At 45.3% G+C, this 14,137-nt stretch overlaps 1 protein-coding gene across 8 annotated transcripts in view; it reads left to right on the forward strand.

Moving 5' to 3' along the window:
- Positions 1-14,137, forward strand: part of CAMTA1 (calmodulin binding transcription activator 1) — a 1,668,879-nt gene that overhangs the window by 1,466,103 nt on the left and 188,639 nt on the right. For all 8 annotated transcript variants that reach the window (XM_075605012.1, XM_075605007.1, XM_075605006.1 and 5 more), the window contains one exon: positions 10,198-10,324. In XM_075605012.1, the coding sequence (XP_075461127.1) occupies positions 10,198-10,324 (127 nt within the window). The remainder of the gene's footprint in view (positions 1-10,197; positions 10,325-14,137) is intronic.

The raw sequence follows: 14,137 nt of genomic DNA on the forward strand, positions 1-14,137 counted from the left end.
CTCTCCCAGGTGCGCGATGGAGCGCTATGTTCGCCATGTGGTGGATCGAGGAAAGAGACTGAGCCTCTCTGTCTCCCGTGAGACGAGACCGGAGGAACCGGAAAGGGTCAATACCCAGGACCCCGTACTATTTTTTTCGCGAGGAGAAGGTGGGTTTTTGCAAGGGGCAGGTCTAGAGTTCCAAAAGACTCACAGGAGTCAAGGAGGGATACCCTCACCCAATCTGTTAGGGGCACTCCACTCTGAGACTCAGCTGGCCTCGGGTATCCATATGAGTATTGATGATGAAATGCATGCTACATGTGATGTGAATTATGCCATGTATTTTTCATTATATAAATCTCTGTGTGGTTGCTACCCAAGCGAGGGCGTTGGGATTCTGCGGGGGGGAGAATGTAGCCCTGAGGTAAAATTTAGCTCCCTGACCTCCCTCCGCGCTTACCGGGTGGTCGTGGGTGCCGCCGGAGGCAGCGGTGGACCCGCCGGGAGAACGCGAGGGTGGGGGCCATTGCAGGGAGCGGTGCAGGCTGGTTGCCGGGGACGCGATCGGGCCGTCGCTAGGGCCGCGATCGCGTTGCCACCGGCTCGGCGGCTAGGAGAGAGTGCGCCGCCATTGCGCGTTAGTTCGCGCATGCGCAGTAGGACAAAAGCGCGCGATGGGTTCCCTAGAGCAGGAAGAGCTCGCGCGAGAGTAGGGAAGAGGATAGGAAGGTTGAGGCGGCCATTAGGGGTTCGCGCATGCGCGAGGGAAGCGCGCACGCGGCCCCAATGCATTAGGCAGCCCCTGGGAACTACAATTCCCAGGAGGCTTAGGGAGGCAGAGGTCAGGTGCTCCCTAGTGGCCAATAGGGCTGAAGGAAGCTCAGCCCGGGAAAAGAGATACATTTCCCGGGCTTTGCAACAGGCAGTCAGGCAGAGCAGAGGAAGGAGTAGGAAGGGTGCAGGGAGCTCGTGGCTCCTGCATCAGGTAAGGGTTCTCCCTAGATCCCCAGGCAGGCCCCAATTCCCGGGTAAGGGTAGGGGGTAACTGAAGAGGGACGCCTTAGACTGAGGAGGGACGCCTTAGCTAGGGAGGTGACCCTTGAGTGTGGGAAGTGCTGGTTTGGTAGTGCCACAGCGGAGAGTGCTGTGGGCACTGTCAAAGAGGCACGGTGTGCTAGCAGTGGGATTGCTGCGGGATCCGGGTGGCTGTGTGTGGTTGCAGCTGTCTGGGTGTGTGTCGCTGCATGTGCTGTGCGCAGTGCGTGCAGTGTGTGTGCACGGTGTGAATCCCTGCAGGCTGACAGTGTAAGCTGAATGTTGGCTGCAGGTGTGTTAGGCTGCTAGGATTAGCAGATACAGTTTAGACTGGGTAGCTAGGGGAAGGGGGGCGGTTATTGTCCACAGGCCCTAGGAGTTTTCCCCAAGCCATCCCAGGTTGCGGTTCTTCAGGGACAGGCCCTAGGTTAGGGTTGCTGTTGCTCTAGCAGTGGTTAGTGATAGGGATAGCGGCGGTTGCTGTTCCCACGCGGTTGGTGTTGCCGTGATCCGGTTGCAGTTCCCGTTGAGCGGTGGGACCCTCGTTGGGGTCCACCGGCAGAGTACCTGGAATAGGATCAGACGGACGTCTGACCCTTTTAGAAGACAGTGTGTTGCGGTCCCGAGCATCGGAGTGCTCGGAAGGTATCTCTGAAGTAATATATGTGCACCAACTGGGCCCTAGCTTAAAATAGTGACTGCGCAGTCACCCACGACCTCCGTAGGAGTTACGAGACATTGGGTGTGGGGTGATCACAGGACACTGGGTGGGGTACCCCAGATGTGATGCGGGTAGAGCATCTGGTTATGGTTATGCTATGTAATGTGTTATATGTGTGTTAAGTAAAGAGTTAGTATTGTTTATCTATAAGTGTTATTGTATTTCTTACTCAGGGCTATCTTTCCTAACGGGGGATCCTGGGTAAGTGGAGGCGCTGCACCAGGTAACGTTAAGGGTTTCCCCAGGCTCCCAGCTAGCGGAGGCTCAGATCTCCTGGAGCCACACAGGTTATGCAGTACCAGTAGTCCCTTAGAGCAGGTGTGTTGCAGGGAAAGGGACCGGTTAGACCACGAGGGGCCAATGTGATATTGGGTGGGTCGGCCGGTTCACAAAAAGGGCTACATATATATATACAGTGGTTGACAAATCACCAAATCACCAAAAAATCTACTCGCCACACAAAAAAATCTACTCGCCACCTAGTGGCGAGCAAATGTATAGGTTTGTCGAACACTGTATATATATATATGTATTGGGGGAGCGGGGGTAGTTTAATATGTATTGGGTGAGTGGGGGTAGTTTAATATGTATTGGGGGAGCAGGTTTTTTTTAATGTATTGGGGGGAGCAGGGGAATTTTAATATGTAATGGGGGGAGAGGGGGATTTTAATGTGTATTGGGGGGAGCGGGGGATTTTAATATGTATTGGGGGAGTGGAGATAGTTTAATATGTATTGCAGGGGGGAGTGGGGGTAGTTTAATATGTATTAGGGTAGGAGCAGGGGTAGTATAATATGTATTGGGGGAGCGAGGGTGTTTTTAATATGTATTTGGTGGAGTGAGGGTAGTTTAATATGTATTGGGGGGCAGTGGGGGTCTTTTTAATATGTATTTTATGGGGGGGATTGAGTGAGTGTGGGGTAATTGATGGAAGGTGGGGGTGAGTGAGAGGGGGGAGGGGGAGTGAGGAAACGAGGGAGTAAGAGTGAGACGCAGGGGAGAAAAATACATGCAAGGTGAGAGGGGGTGATTGAGGAAGAGGGAGTGCGATGGAGGGGAGAGAAATACATGGGAAGAGGGGAGGAAATAGAGGGGGCTCGTGATGTGTGAAATGGGGGGACTCGTGGGGTGTGAAATGGGGGGGCTTGTCGGTGTGAAATGGGGGGAGGGGGATCGCGATACCGCTGACATGGGAGGGAGGGGGGCCCCCGGAAGTAATTCTAGTCCTGGGCTACAAAAAAAATCTGTCAGCGGTCCTAGGTGTAAGGTCAGGAGTTGAAAGATACATTTCTGTGTCATCAGCATAGAGGTTTAATTTGAACCTAAGAGATGTGATAAGGTCACCTAAAAGAGATGTGTGTAAAGGGAAGAGGTCCCAGGACAGAGCCCTGGGGTACCCCCACAAGAGATCGATAGAGGAGGAGGTGTTGGCAAACAAGACAATGAAAGTACAATGGGAGAAGTAAGAGGAAATCCAGGATACCTGTTACGGATATCTGTTACCAATACCAAAAGTATGGAGAATGTGAAGGAGGAGAGGGTGGATGAGGTGCACAAAGGGGTAAGCTACAATATAGCGATCTGATATCAAAGCCAAGAAAAGTGCAGACCGTGGTATTGTTCGATCAAGGGTGAGGTCGCTGCAGATGCACGCACAGAGACTCAAGCGGAACCAATGAGTAAGGATGTGAGAACTGTTCCCCTGACTCTTACAATATGGCAAAAGTTACCTCTTTTTACAACAGATTTTTGTTAAGTCCCAAGTGACATATTTACGTCCCGAAACACAGCTGTAAACAAAATGCGGAGAAATACCTGTGCACAAAACTGAACACACCTGAGATACTGTAACTGGGAAATATGCTCATTTAAATCATTTGAATCTACTTTGCATATTAGTATATTTCCCAGGAATCTCCACCCATTTCAGGGTACTTTTTTATCTGGCAAAATTCAAAGTTTGATACAACATTTCTCATTTTTGTTTCAACTATGTCAATTTCGGCCAAATTTTCAAGGGTAAAAATTTCGATGGAATTTTTTAACGTTTCTTAAAAGTCTAATCGAACTATAAGCGAAGCAAATATTAATACGTTTGCATGTCTCCGATAATGAGTTCGCCCAGAGACGCCAAGAGGAGGCACTGCGGACGCAGGAGGTGATGTCACAGTACAGACGGCATTAGACAAAGAAGGAACACTGCTGCATACATGCGCTGTAAGGATCCATTGTTCCCCCAAATACGCTATTAAGGTTATCATTAGCACATTTCAAGATGAGTATTGAGTATACATTTTTCTACAGTACATGTGCCTATGATTAAGCTTATCCACAATAATAGATTTCTTTGTAAATAAATCCCATTACAGCGTTCTTGCGGCCCTCCTATTTATAATTGTTTCCCGATCCCGCTCCTTTGGAAGACTATTTGAAGAGCGCTGTCTTATGAGTTCAACAAGAAGCAAACTGCAACTTCTTCTATGACCACTAGGTGTCAGTCTCGCTCTTATAAACCAGCTGCATTTAGACATGATGCATTGTATGTGCAGTCACAGAAGTTTGAGCAATGCGTCTCTGAAGTTATATAAACCAGATTTCCTAATGTTTAGTCTCAAATTACCTTATGTCTTAATCAAATGAATAGGTCATAAGGTACATACCCTTCAGTAAAAAAAACAATATCCCACGTATTTATAAACCAGCCACATTATGGTACCGGATGCTGCATTATTTTGCATTACTACTACTAACTACTGTACTAACTAATACTATTTACATTGATTTGCGATAGATAATTAATATTTTTTATCCTATCCATATTAATAGTATTTTTTACATGTAAAGGTGTTTCCGCCACCCTCTGGGAGATCACGCTAACACTAGCGGTGTTGTGCTGGTTACCTGCTGGTCCACAGGATGCTGAGCTTTCCGCCGGTGTTATTGGGGAAGACAGGCTAGGCTTCTAGGGTAGATTACTGATCTTTATCTCACATGGTACAGCGCCTCCATCTGCTGCAGGCTCCAGGGATGTGGAGACAATCCCTGCAGGAGAACTGACTTCCACTCCCCCTGATAGATTGCACACCAGGCCGGAGTATATTTGAACACAGGAACACTTTATTGCAGTACCAGATGTATCAGCATACATTGTACACTTCTTGGGCTTCACCCTCAGGGTGGTCCCTGGACATCCAGCCAAGGCCATGGGCCCCCGGGGCAGTCCTTGCTCTAATAGAGCAAGGGGTAAGTTATCACTCCTCACTCCCCAAAGGGGAGGGGACAGTAGGTGTCAGATCAAAGCACACCTCTGTGTGACTATCTGTCTCTTTCAGGCAAAGAGTCACTTATTAAATTTAGATGTGCAGCTCCTTACGTACAGGGAGGAAGGTCCAAGGTCTGAGCCCAGGATTGTGCAGAACACAGGCCTTAGCCCGCCTCCTCCTGTCACTCAAGGCAGCTGCTTACTGTGGACAAAGCCCAGGATTATTGGTCCTGACACCGCCTGCACTGTTACCAGGGCTGGCATGTCAGGGAGGGCAGACTGGTAGCCAAACCCGGCATGGCTGCATACATAAAATAAGTGCTGAACTGTACTGGAAAAACACGGGAATACATGTACATTTGAACTTGCTTTATTAAGTGTTGTAAATGGGGATCAAGGTACAAGAGAATACAATTGTACGGTTTGAACAAACCCCTTGAGAGCAGATCTCAATGAGAGCATCTGACAATTAGAATAATTATAAACGCTGAAACAGAAGAATAGATAAAATAGTCACAGCTATCGATCAAACAATTAAATATCAATAACTGCAACTGAACGAAAAACTATCTACAAACAAAAGCATTCAACAGAATCCAGAAATAGAAGGAATATGTTTAAAAAATCATTAAATGTTAATAAATGTTTGCCTGGGGATAAATTAAACGCCTTATTTTTATTAGAGGCATCCGAGATCCAGTTTATCAATGACACCAAGATTAAGTAGATTTAATTAGTAAAACTTGAGCTCTCCCTCCCCCCCCCCCCCCCCCGCGCCCATCTTTACACAGACATCTTGCTGTTCTATGGCCCTCGTATTTACCCTCATCTGTACACCAAAACATTTCACTTAACAGCTCTCAATCAACATATGGACGAATATACACTTTTATATCACAGTAAATGTGCTTTGTTGTTGTGATATGACTTGTTTTTACTATTATTAGTGCAATGTTTGCCGTGGCCGAACAGAGAGAACGTGCAATGTGTCTCCGGCAGCTAAAGGGTCACTGAGTAAGTGATTGCAGTAGCTGTTCTCCGCAGTTGCAGGTTTCTCCGAACTGTTACAGTTTTATGCCACATGGTACCTAGCCATGAAAGAGTAGAAACTGCTGCAAATGCAAGCAGAATGTAATACAATCTTTGATTGCAATCACTTTACATAGAACATTTCAAGCTGTGAATCAAATCAGACTCCGGCCTTAATATTGCATTACAAAAGTATGATTACTGATGTAGCCCCCTTTCCCTGTGCCTAAGGGAACTACACGTGCTGCTGTACCTGTTTGCTCACAGAGGGCCTAAGCCTCTGCTGCTGGGAGCCTGGGGTGAGCTCTTTCTCCTTTCATTACAGCGCCTCCACCTATGAAGGATCCCAACATTGGCGGGATAACCCCTCACAGAAACCAATACAGTAATGAATAATACACACACAGGTATATAACTAACATTTACTGAACACACATCAACAACAATAATAACGGTAACTCAATACCTCAACACGTGGTGATTCCCCCAAAGTACTGAGGGTGCGGTGGCACCAATAACCCTGGTGCCCTTCCCAGTCAATCCCACCCAATGTATGAGGTAGCACTACCCCTGTGGATCGTTGGTGCACTTATAACGTCCTGGGCACTCCGGTACCCAGGTGCAGCTGTCAGAACAGTCAGGTCCCACGCTGCGGGGCCTCCAACATAAATCCCCTCTCTCCTTAGGGTCCTGATCCTCCTCATGAGGTGCGAGCTCCAGCTTGAGGGTCTCACACAATGTCTCTATTCCATATGACCTGGTCCCAGGCCGCAGGGCACCGGTGTGACAGCACTACTATAATGCTAATGGGGAAAAGTCCCTATCTGGGGGCCTTCCCTGCAATACTCCACTGGAGTCACTCAAGGCCTAGCTGGGGCCTAAGAGGGGCAAGCCTAGGCCTAGTCCAGTGGCACTGCTACCTGGACAATACCTGCTCCCTTGCCGCCCTCCATCAGACTGCCTTTGCACGCTCCATGCAGCGGAGGATATCCTGTCTCTCCTTCCTTGCAGTCTCTCATTGGTTGGCTGGCCCCACGTGACACCCTTCCTCCCCCCCCCAGAGGATCCTGGGACTTGTAGTCCCACGGCCACATGTGCGGAGCTAAACAAGATGTCCACCACGCTATCGGACTGCGCATGCGCCGCCTCCCCATACTGCACATGTGCACCTAACTAAGATGGCTGCCCCCTGTACTCCGATCCAGCAAGACGTCGGGCAAGAACTGAGTTGGATATACCCGGTTACTCCAATAGAATCCCTGGCGCATGAGAGCGCGACTACCGTCCAAGGACTTCGGGGAATTGACCTTATCCGCGGAGTGGAAGAAACAGCTAAGTGCCAAATTGGTGGAGCGCCGCACGGAGGTGTTCTCCACCAGTGAGATGAATGCGGGCTGCAGCAAAGGTGCCCAACACACAATCCGACTGAATGACGCCATGCCATTCCGGGAGTGTTCCAGACGCATAGCCCCCAGAAATATGAACACAGGCAGAGCAGGACGGCACGAGGTGAGGAGCGCGCACTAGCAACAGACACCGGAAGTAAGAAAGACTTCCGAGTCATACCGGTAAAGTGCGCTCCATCCCTGCCATCTTGCTCTGCCTGTGTAACAAGTGCTGATTCCTCTACCGGCTTCTGTTTAACGCTGCATACCATCTCCCCCCACCTGTCTCTATCTGAAGAGAGACAGATGGGCCAATGACAGGGGGGGAGAGCAGGCCCCCCAAGAGCGCGGGCTCCCGGCTGCCCGGGCTATAGCTACGCCTGTGTGTGTGTGTGTGTGTGTGTGTATGATGTATGTATGTGTATATATATATGTATATATAGAGAGAGAGAGAGAGAGAGAGAGAGAGAGAGAGAGAGAGAGAGAGGAGAGAGAGAGAGAGAGAGAGAGAGAGAGAGAGAGAGAGAGGAGAGAGTGTGTGTGATGGAGAGAGAGAGAGAGAGTGATAGAGAGTGTGATAGAGAGAGTGTGTGATAGAGAGAGAGAGTGATAGTGTGTGATAGAATGAGGGGGAGAGAGAGAGAATGTGTGATAGAGTATGTGATAGAGAGAGAGAGAGAGAGAGAGTGTGATAGAGTGTGTGATAGAGTGTGTGAGAGAGAGTGTGTGTGATAGAGAGAGTGTGATAGAGTGTGTGATAGTGAGAGAGAGATTGAGAGAGAGAGAGTGATAGTGTGTGATAGAGAGAGATTGTAATAGAGTGTGTGATAGAGAGAGCGTGATAGAGTGTGTGATAGAGTGAAAGAGAGAGAGAGAGTGTGATAGAGAGAGAGTGTGTGATAGAGAGAGAGTGTGTGATAGAGAGCGAGTGTGTGATAGAGAGCGAGTGTGAGATAGAGAGAGAGAGAGTGTGTGAGATAGAGAGAGAGAGTGTGATAGAGAGTGAGAGAGTATGATAGAGAGTGAGAGAGAGTATGATAGAGAGTGATAGAGAGTATGATAGAGAGTGAGAGAGAGTATGATAGAGAGTGAGAGAGAGTAAGAGAGAGAGTGAGAGAGAGTATGATAGAGAGTGATAATTGAGAGGTGCCTGGGGCTAATGAATACAAAAGACAAGTCTTGGAAGGACAAGAACAGAAAAAGGCCCCCATAATCTAGTACTCTGCTCTATGTATTGATGAATATATTAAAATATAACTTTTATTAAGTACTGTATAATAATAAAATAAAGTGATTAATAAAACTAACAACACACAAAACTACACTAATAATAGGTAATAGGAGTTACACCAAATCAATCAATGATATCATATTTTGTCACCCTAATTGTTAGGGTATAGTGTCCAGGTACAGACAGAACAAAATCCTCTTCTGTCCCTACAAGATGTAATAGGCTTATTTAGATACTCAAGTAATTTGCAACTCTTAGGATTATTCTTAGTATCCTAACACCTATACTGAGCATCTGTTCGAATAAAACAGACGCTCCTATAGCAGCTCAAAGGGATAATAATGTCCCATATGTAGCAAACTTATTAACTGTGGATAGAATTGCTACTGATGATATCAGCTCTAAAGCAGAAAGATATGAAAGAATGTCATTGGTCTAGGACAGGGGTCTCCAAACCTGTCCTCAAGAGCCGCACACAGGCCGGCTTTTATGGATATCCCTGTTTCAGCACAGGTGGCTCAATCAGTGGCTCAGTACTTGACTGAGCTACTGATTGAGCCACCTGTGCTGAAACAGGGATATCAATAAAAGCCGGCCTGTGTGCGGCTCTTGAGGACAGGTTTGGAGACCCCTGGTCTAGGAGGAAGGACTAGTCCAATCAAAGTCCAGAGGGTGTATTTATATCCTGTATATATACACACACAAAGTCAATAGACCACAGTAGTGAATGGCACAGAATTAATAATTAGAGGTGTCATAATGTAAGGTGTTAGGGAGCAGTCCTTAACCGATGTGTGAGTGGAAAAACGGGGCCTGCAAGAGACTGCCCCAGCGTTAGACCTGGCTCTGGGACTAAATGACTACAATCCACACCTCCAGAGCACACCAAAATGTTCACAGGGTAGGTATAAGGAAACGTGTTACCTTACCCAAATCTCTGGACGTCTAGTAGCTGGATGTGTTGTGTATACCATTCAGTTCCTGAAGCAGGGTCACTTGAGCTGTATGCAAATCACTTGTCAGTGATTGCTACATTGTAGCAAAGGAACTGTGAAAAATGTAAAGATTCTCCACTAGGGTTTTTTGGAATTGTGCAGAATCCCTGATGAAGTCACACGGAGTGATGAAACGCGTAGGGCTCATGTCACTGAGGCGGAATCCCAAACAACCCCAGAAGAGGATGGCATCATGCCGTCACCCACTCCAAATAATATTTATTAGATTATCCCATGTAAGAATTATTTGATAATCTAATGTGACAGACCTGTAATTGCTCAATTTTTCATGAAAATTGAGTGATTTCTCTGCAAGATATGCCAATAAATAACAGGGGTCACTATTTTTTTCTGAACACAGTGTACATATGTATGTATGTACTGTATGTATGTATATATATATATATATATATTTATTTTTTTATATACAGTATATATATTTGTTTAGTGCCAATTTTGACCCACCATATGTGTTCTATATTTACACGAAAACTTTGTGTTATTGTTCCTTCCTTTTGAATATGTTTCATCTTTTCATGTTCTTTTTTTCATTTCAGGGAGGAGTGAAAGTCTTAATTACAGGACCATGGCAGGAGGCAAGCAATAACTACAGCTGTTTGTTTGATCAGATCTCAGTGCCTGCATCTCTAATACAACCTGGTGTACTCCGTTGTTACTGCCCAGGTAAGAAAAATCTACAAATATGTTTGATTATAATTGTTAGTTGTTAACATGGATGAGCAAGCGTAGTAACTCATCGCATTACTTGTGTTCTACTTAAAATGTCAAAAGATTGTTTTTTGGGGGGGGGGGAGGGGGTGAAGGTGATTAGGTAGCAGGGAGTGTGAGACTTGGACACTTTATGGGAGACAGAACAAAAATTCAAGGAATGAATGTGTTGCAGAGAAAAAGTGGAGAGCTATGTATCATAGACATTTTATATTAAAAATGAGTCCCATAAGACTCATTTGCTATCTCACTTTCAAAGTACATTTCCATTTGGTGCTGTGTTCAGGTGAACATTTGATTCATACAGCTCTAAGGGCTTACACTCATGCAGACAGTTCTATAGGTTTACACTCATGCATACAGCTCCAAGGGCTTGCACTCATCCATACAGGTCTATGGGCTTGCACTCATGCAGACAGTTCTATAGGTTTACACTCATGCATACAGCTCTAAGGGATTGCACTCATGCAGACAGTTCTATAGGCTTGCACTCATGCATACAGCTCTATGGGCTTGCACTCATCCATATAGGTCTAAGGGCTTGCACTCATGCAGACAGTTCTATAGGTTTACACTCATGCATACAGCTCTAAGGGATTGCACTCATGCAGACAGTTCTATAGGCTTGCACTCATGCATACAGCTCTATAGGCTTGCACTCATCCATATAGGTCTAAGGGCTTGCACTCATGCATTCAGATCTAGGGGCTTGCACTCATCCATATAGGTCTAAGGGCTTGCACACATGCAGACAGTTCTATAGGCTTGCACTCATCCATATAGGTCTAATGGCTTGCACTCATGCATACAGCTCTAAGGGCGTAGTAACTCATCGCATTACTTGTGTTCTATTTAAAATTTCAAAAGATTGTTTTTTGGGGGAGTGTGAAGGTGATTAGGTAGCAGGGAGTGTGGGACTTGGACACTTTATGGGAGACGGAACAAAAATTCAAGCAATGAATGTGTTGCAGAGAAAAAGTGGGGAGCTATGTATCATAGACATTTTATATTAAAAATGAGTCCCGTAAGACTCATTTGCTATCTCACTTTCAAAGTACATTTCCATTTGGTGCTGTGTTCAGGTGAACATTTGATTCTTAACAGTCATGAAAACTCTACTGTTAAATATCCATTTTTTTTGGAAACCAATAGTTAGTGTCCAATAAAGCTTCTCCACAGAGGGAAACAGATTGTAGGGGCTCACAATAGGGCTGTAATGGATATAAAAGGTCTAAGAGCTTGCACTCATCCATACAGCTCTAAAGGATTGCACTCATGCATACAGGTCTAAGGGCTTGCACTCATGCAGACAGGTCTAAGGGCTTGCACTCATGCAGACAGGTCTAAGGCCGAGCTCACACTGCCTGCTACGGCCGCGCGCTTCCATGCGTGCCTCCGCCGCGTGCTCCTGCAGCCCAGTGATGTCTGCTCAAGCTGCAGGAATTGGGTCGTGGCGGGGGGCATGAAAAAAATTCACCACATCCCTCCCGTTCCCCCCGTTCCCCCGTCCCTTCGGTTTCACTGCCGAGTGTTAATTTCAGCAGCCAATCAATGTAAACGTCTGGACATTGATTGGCTGCTGAAACTGACGTCACGCTGCTGCAGCCAGGAATCACAGATTGAAAAGACACTCGCGACTGCAGCAGCGTAGACGGCATACTTTGCAGCCAATGGTAGTTTCAATACTGAACACTACCATTGGCCGCCAGGCATCTGAGACGAAAGCGCGTGCGCACGGCGTGTAGCGTGCTGTGTGAGCAGGGCCTAAGGGATCACACTCATGCATACAGCTCTAAGGGCTTGCATTCATCCATAGAGGTCTAAGGGCTTGCACTCATGCATACATAACAAGGCTCATACATGCATTTGATTGTGTGTGTATATATATATATATACAATCTTTTTTTTTATGCATATACTTATGCATACAGACATATACACAGAGCAGACTGGCTCTCTTTGCAATTGCACTGACAAACAGATTGCTTGTTTGATTTGGTCGGTCTCCCGAGTCTACTCAGGATTTTTTTAATGCGTCTCCTGGACATTCTTGGAGACTACTTGGCCCCTGATCGCGGAGCCCACCAGGATTTACCTGGGTATCTAATCTAAGGATAGCAAGCCTGCAAGTTAATTACAGGATGATCAAATAATCACAAGTGGTATGACTATTATATTAAAAAAAACAACTCTCTTCAGTATCACAGTATCAACCATTCATGTGACAGCATTGTCAGATGCTCTTCAACTGCCAAAGGGCACCCAATAAGCAGTTACAATTCCAACAATGATATGCATTATGTAGACTGGAAGTTGGCACAAAATAACTTTGTTGTTACAGGGCTTGCAAATGGACCATGATGTGGCTGCCAAAAGTTTGGCCTGTCTGTTCATTGTTGTCTTTTAGAAAAGATGCAAGTGGGACTGTTACTCCCAAATACAGCAGAAACAGCAGAAACGTACATGTGCCATTATGAAGATGTATTTGCGTAGTATTTTCTTTATGTTTACCCTGTCATTCCAGTGAAGGGGCTATCTCTATATACTAATTTAATGGGAGGTTAGAAGATAAAGGGGGTTATTAATTCAACTGACATTGCCACTATCACAGTTTAATGAATAACCCTCATAGACAACACACAGAAGATGATTTATGAGTAATCTGAAGCAATATGATTTGTTTAGCTACCGTTCTCATAAATAACAAGTGCAACTGCAAGTTTCTCTCCAAGATTATATTGACCTGACTTTTGAAAAAATAAATCATACTCCTGTTTATTTTTACAAACTTTATATCCTCCTGGGAAGCTTTGATTTATGTGACTAGCGTGATTATGTTGTTGAACTATAGAATGGGCTGTTGGGCAGCACCCTCTTGAAATGCCTCAAAGGTAGAATGTAGAGCATCCAGCTCTCTCCATTATATAAACTGTTAATGGGACAATGGGTGGATTCCATAAATCATGGCTGTGGGTGAAACAGTTATAGATTATTTCTTCAGGTTATGGATATAGATCAGTGGAACTAATTATGCATCCAAAAGTGACATTACAGACATTGCTGCATACAAAGACATGAGAAACTGTTTCTAAACATGTACACATATTAGAAGAATGAACTACTGTATACAATAATAATGGGGGGGGGGAAACAAATCACATTTCAGATTATTGATATCCATATTTTATTCTAAACAGGCACATTAGCCCTAACTACAGAAATGTAACACAGTATATTGCAGCATAGCGCAAACTGTTGCAGTTGTTCCATTAAAATCAGTGCTAATACTATCATTGTATAATTGGATATATCACAACATATCATGCCAGAATGGCCATTTGCTCAGAAGAACTCTATCATTCACTAAACTACTTAGTTGAATATTAGCTTTCAATGTGATCAGTATCCTGTTTTATTTCCTCAAGCAAGAAAGATGGGTATGGCTTTCTCTTGATGACGAAGGAAATAGTAATCTAATACAAAGGTAATTGCAAATGTAGATGAAGTTCCTCCTCCGTAGGCATGTTAAGCTTTTAAATGAACCTTCTTGATTTCAAACCACAACCTGGCTGGGCCTTTTTGTGCTATCAGAAGCTTAGGAGCAATACTACTTGTGGCTCATTATGTTCTTATTTTGATGCTGTTTACACAGAAGAAAATAAGCTCAATTTGACAAAGCATTTATATGTCTTATATCATAACTTCCTTAGCCTCAGACGTCGGTGCACTTCCCATTCCTAATAAAATGTATTGTATGCTTCAGATATT

This window comes from Ascaphus truei, chromosome 6, assembly GCF_040206685.1.
Source record: "Ascaphus truei isolate aAscTru1 chromosome 6, aAscTru1.hap1, whole genome shotgun sequence".
NCBI classification, from domain to species: Eukaryota; Metazoa; Chordata; class Amphibia; order Anura; family Ascaphidae; genus Ascaphus; species Ascaphus truei.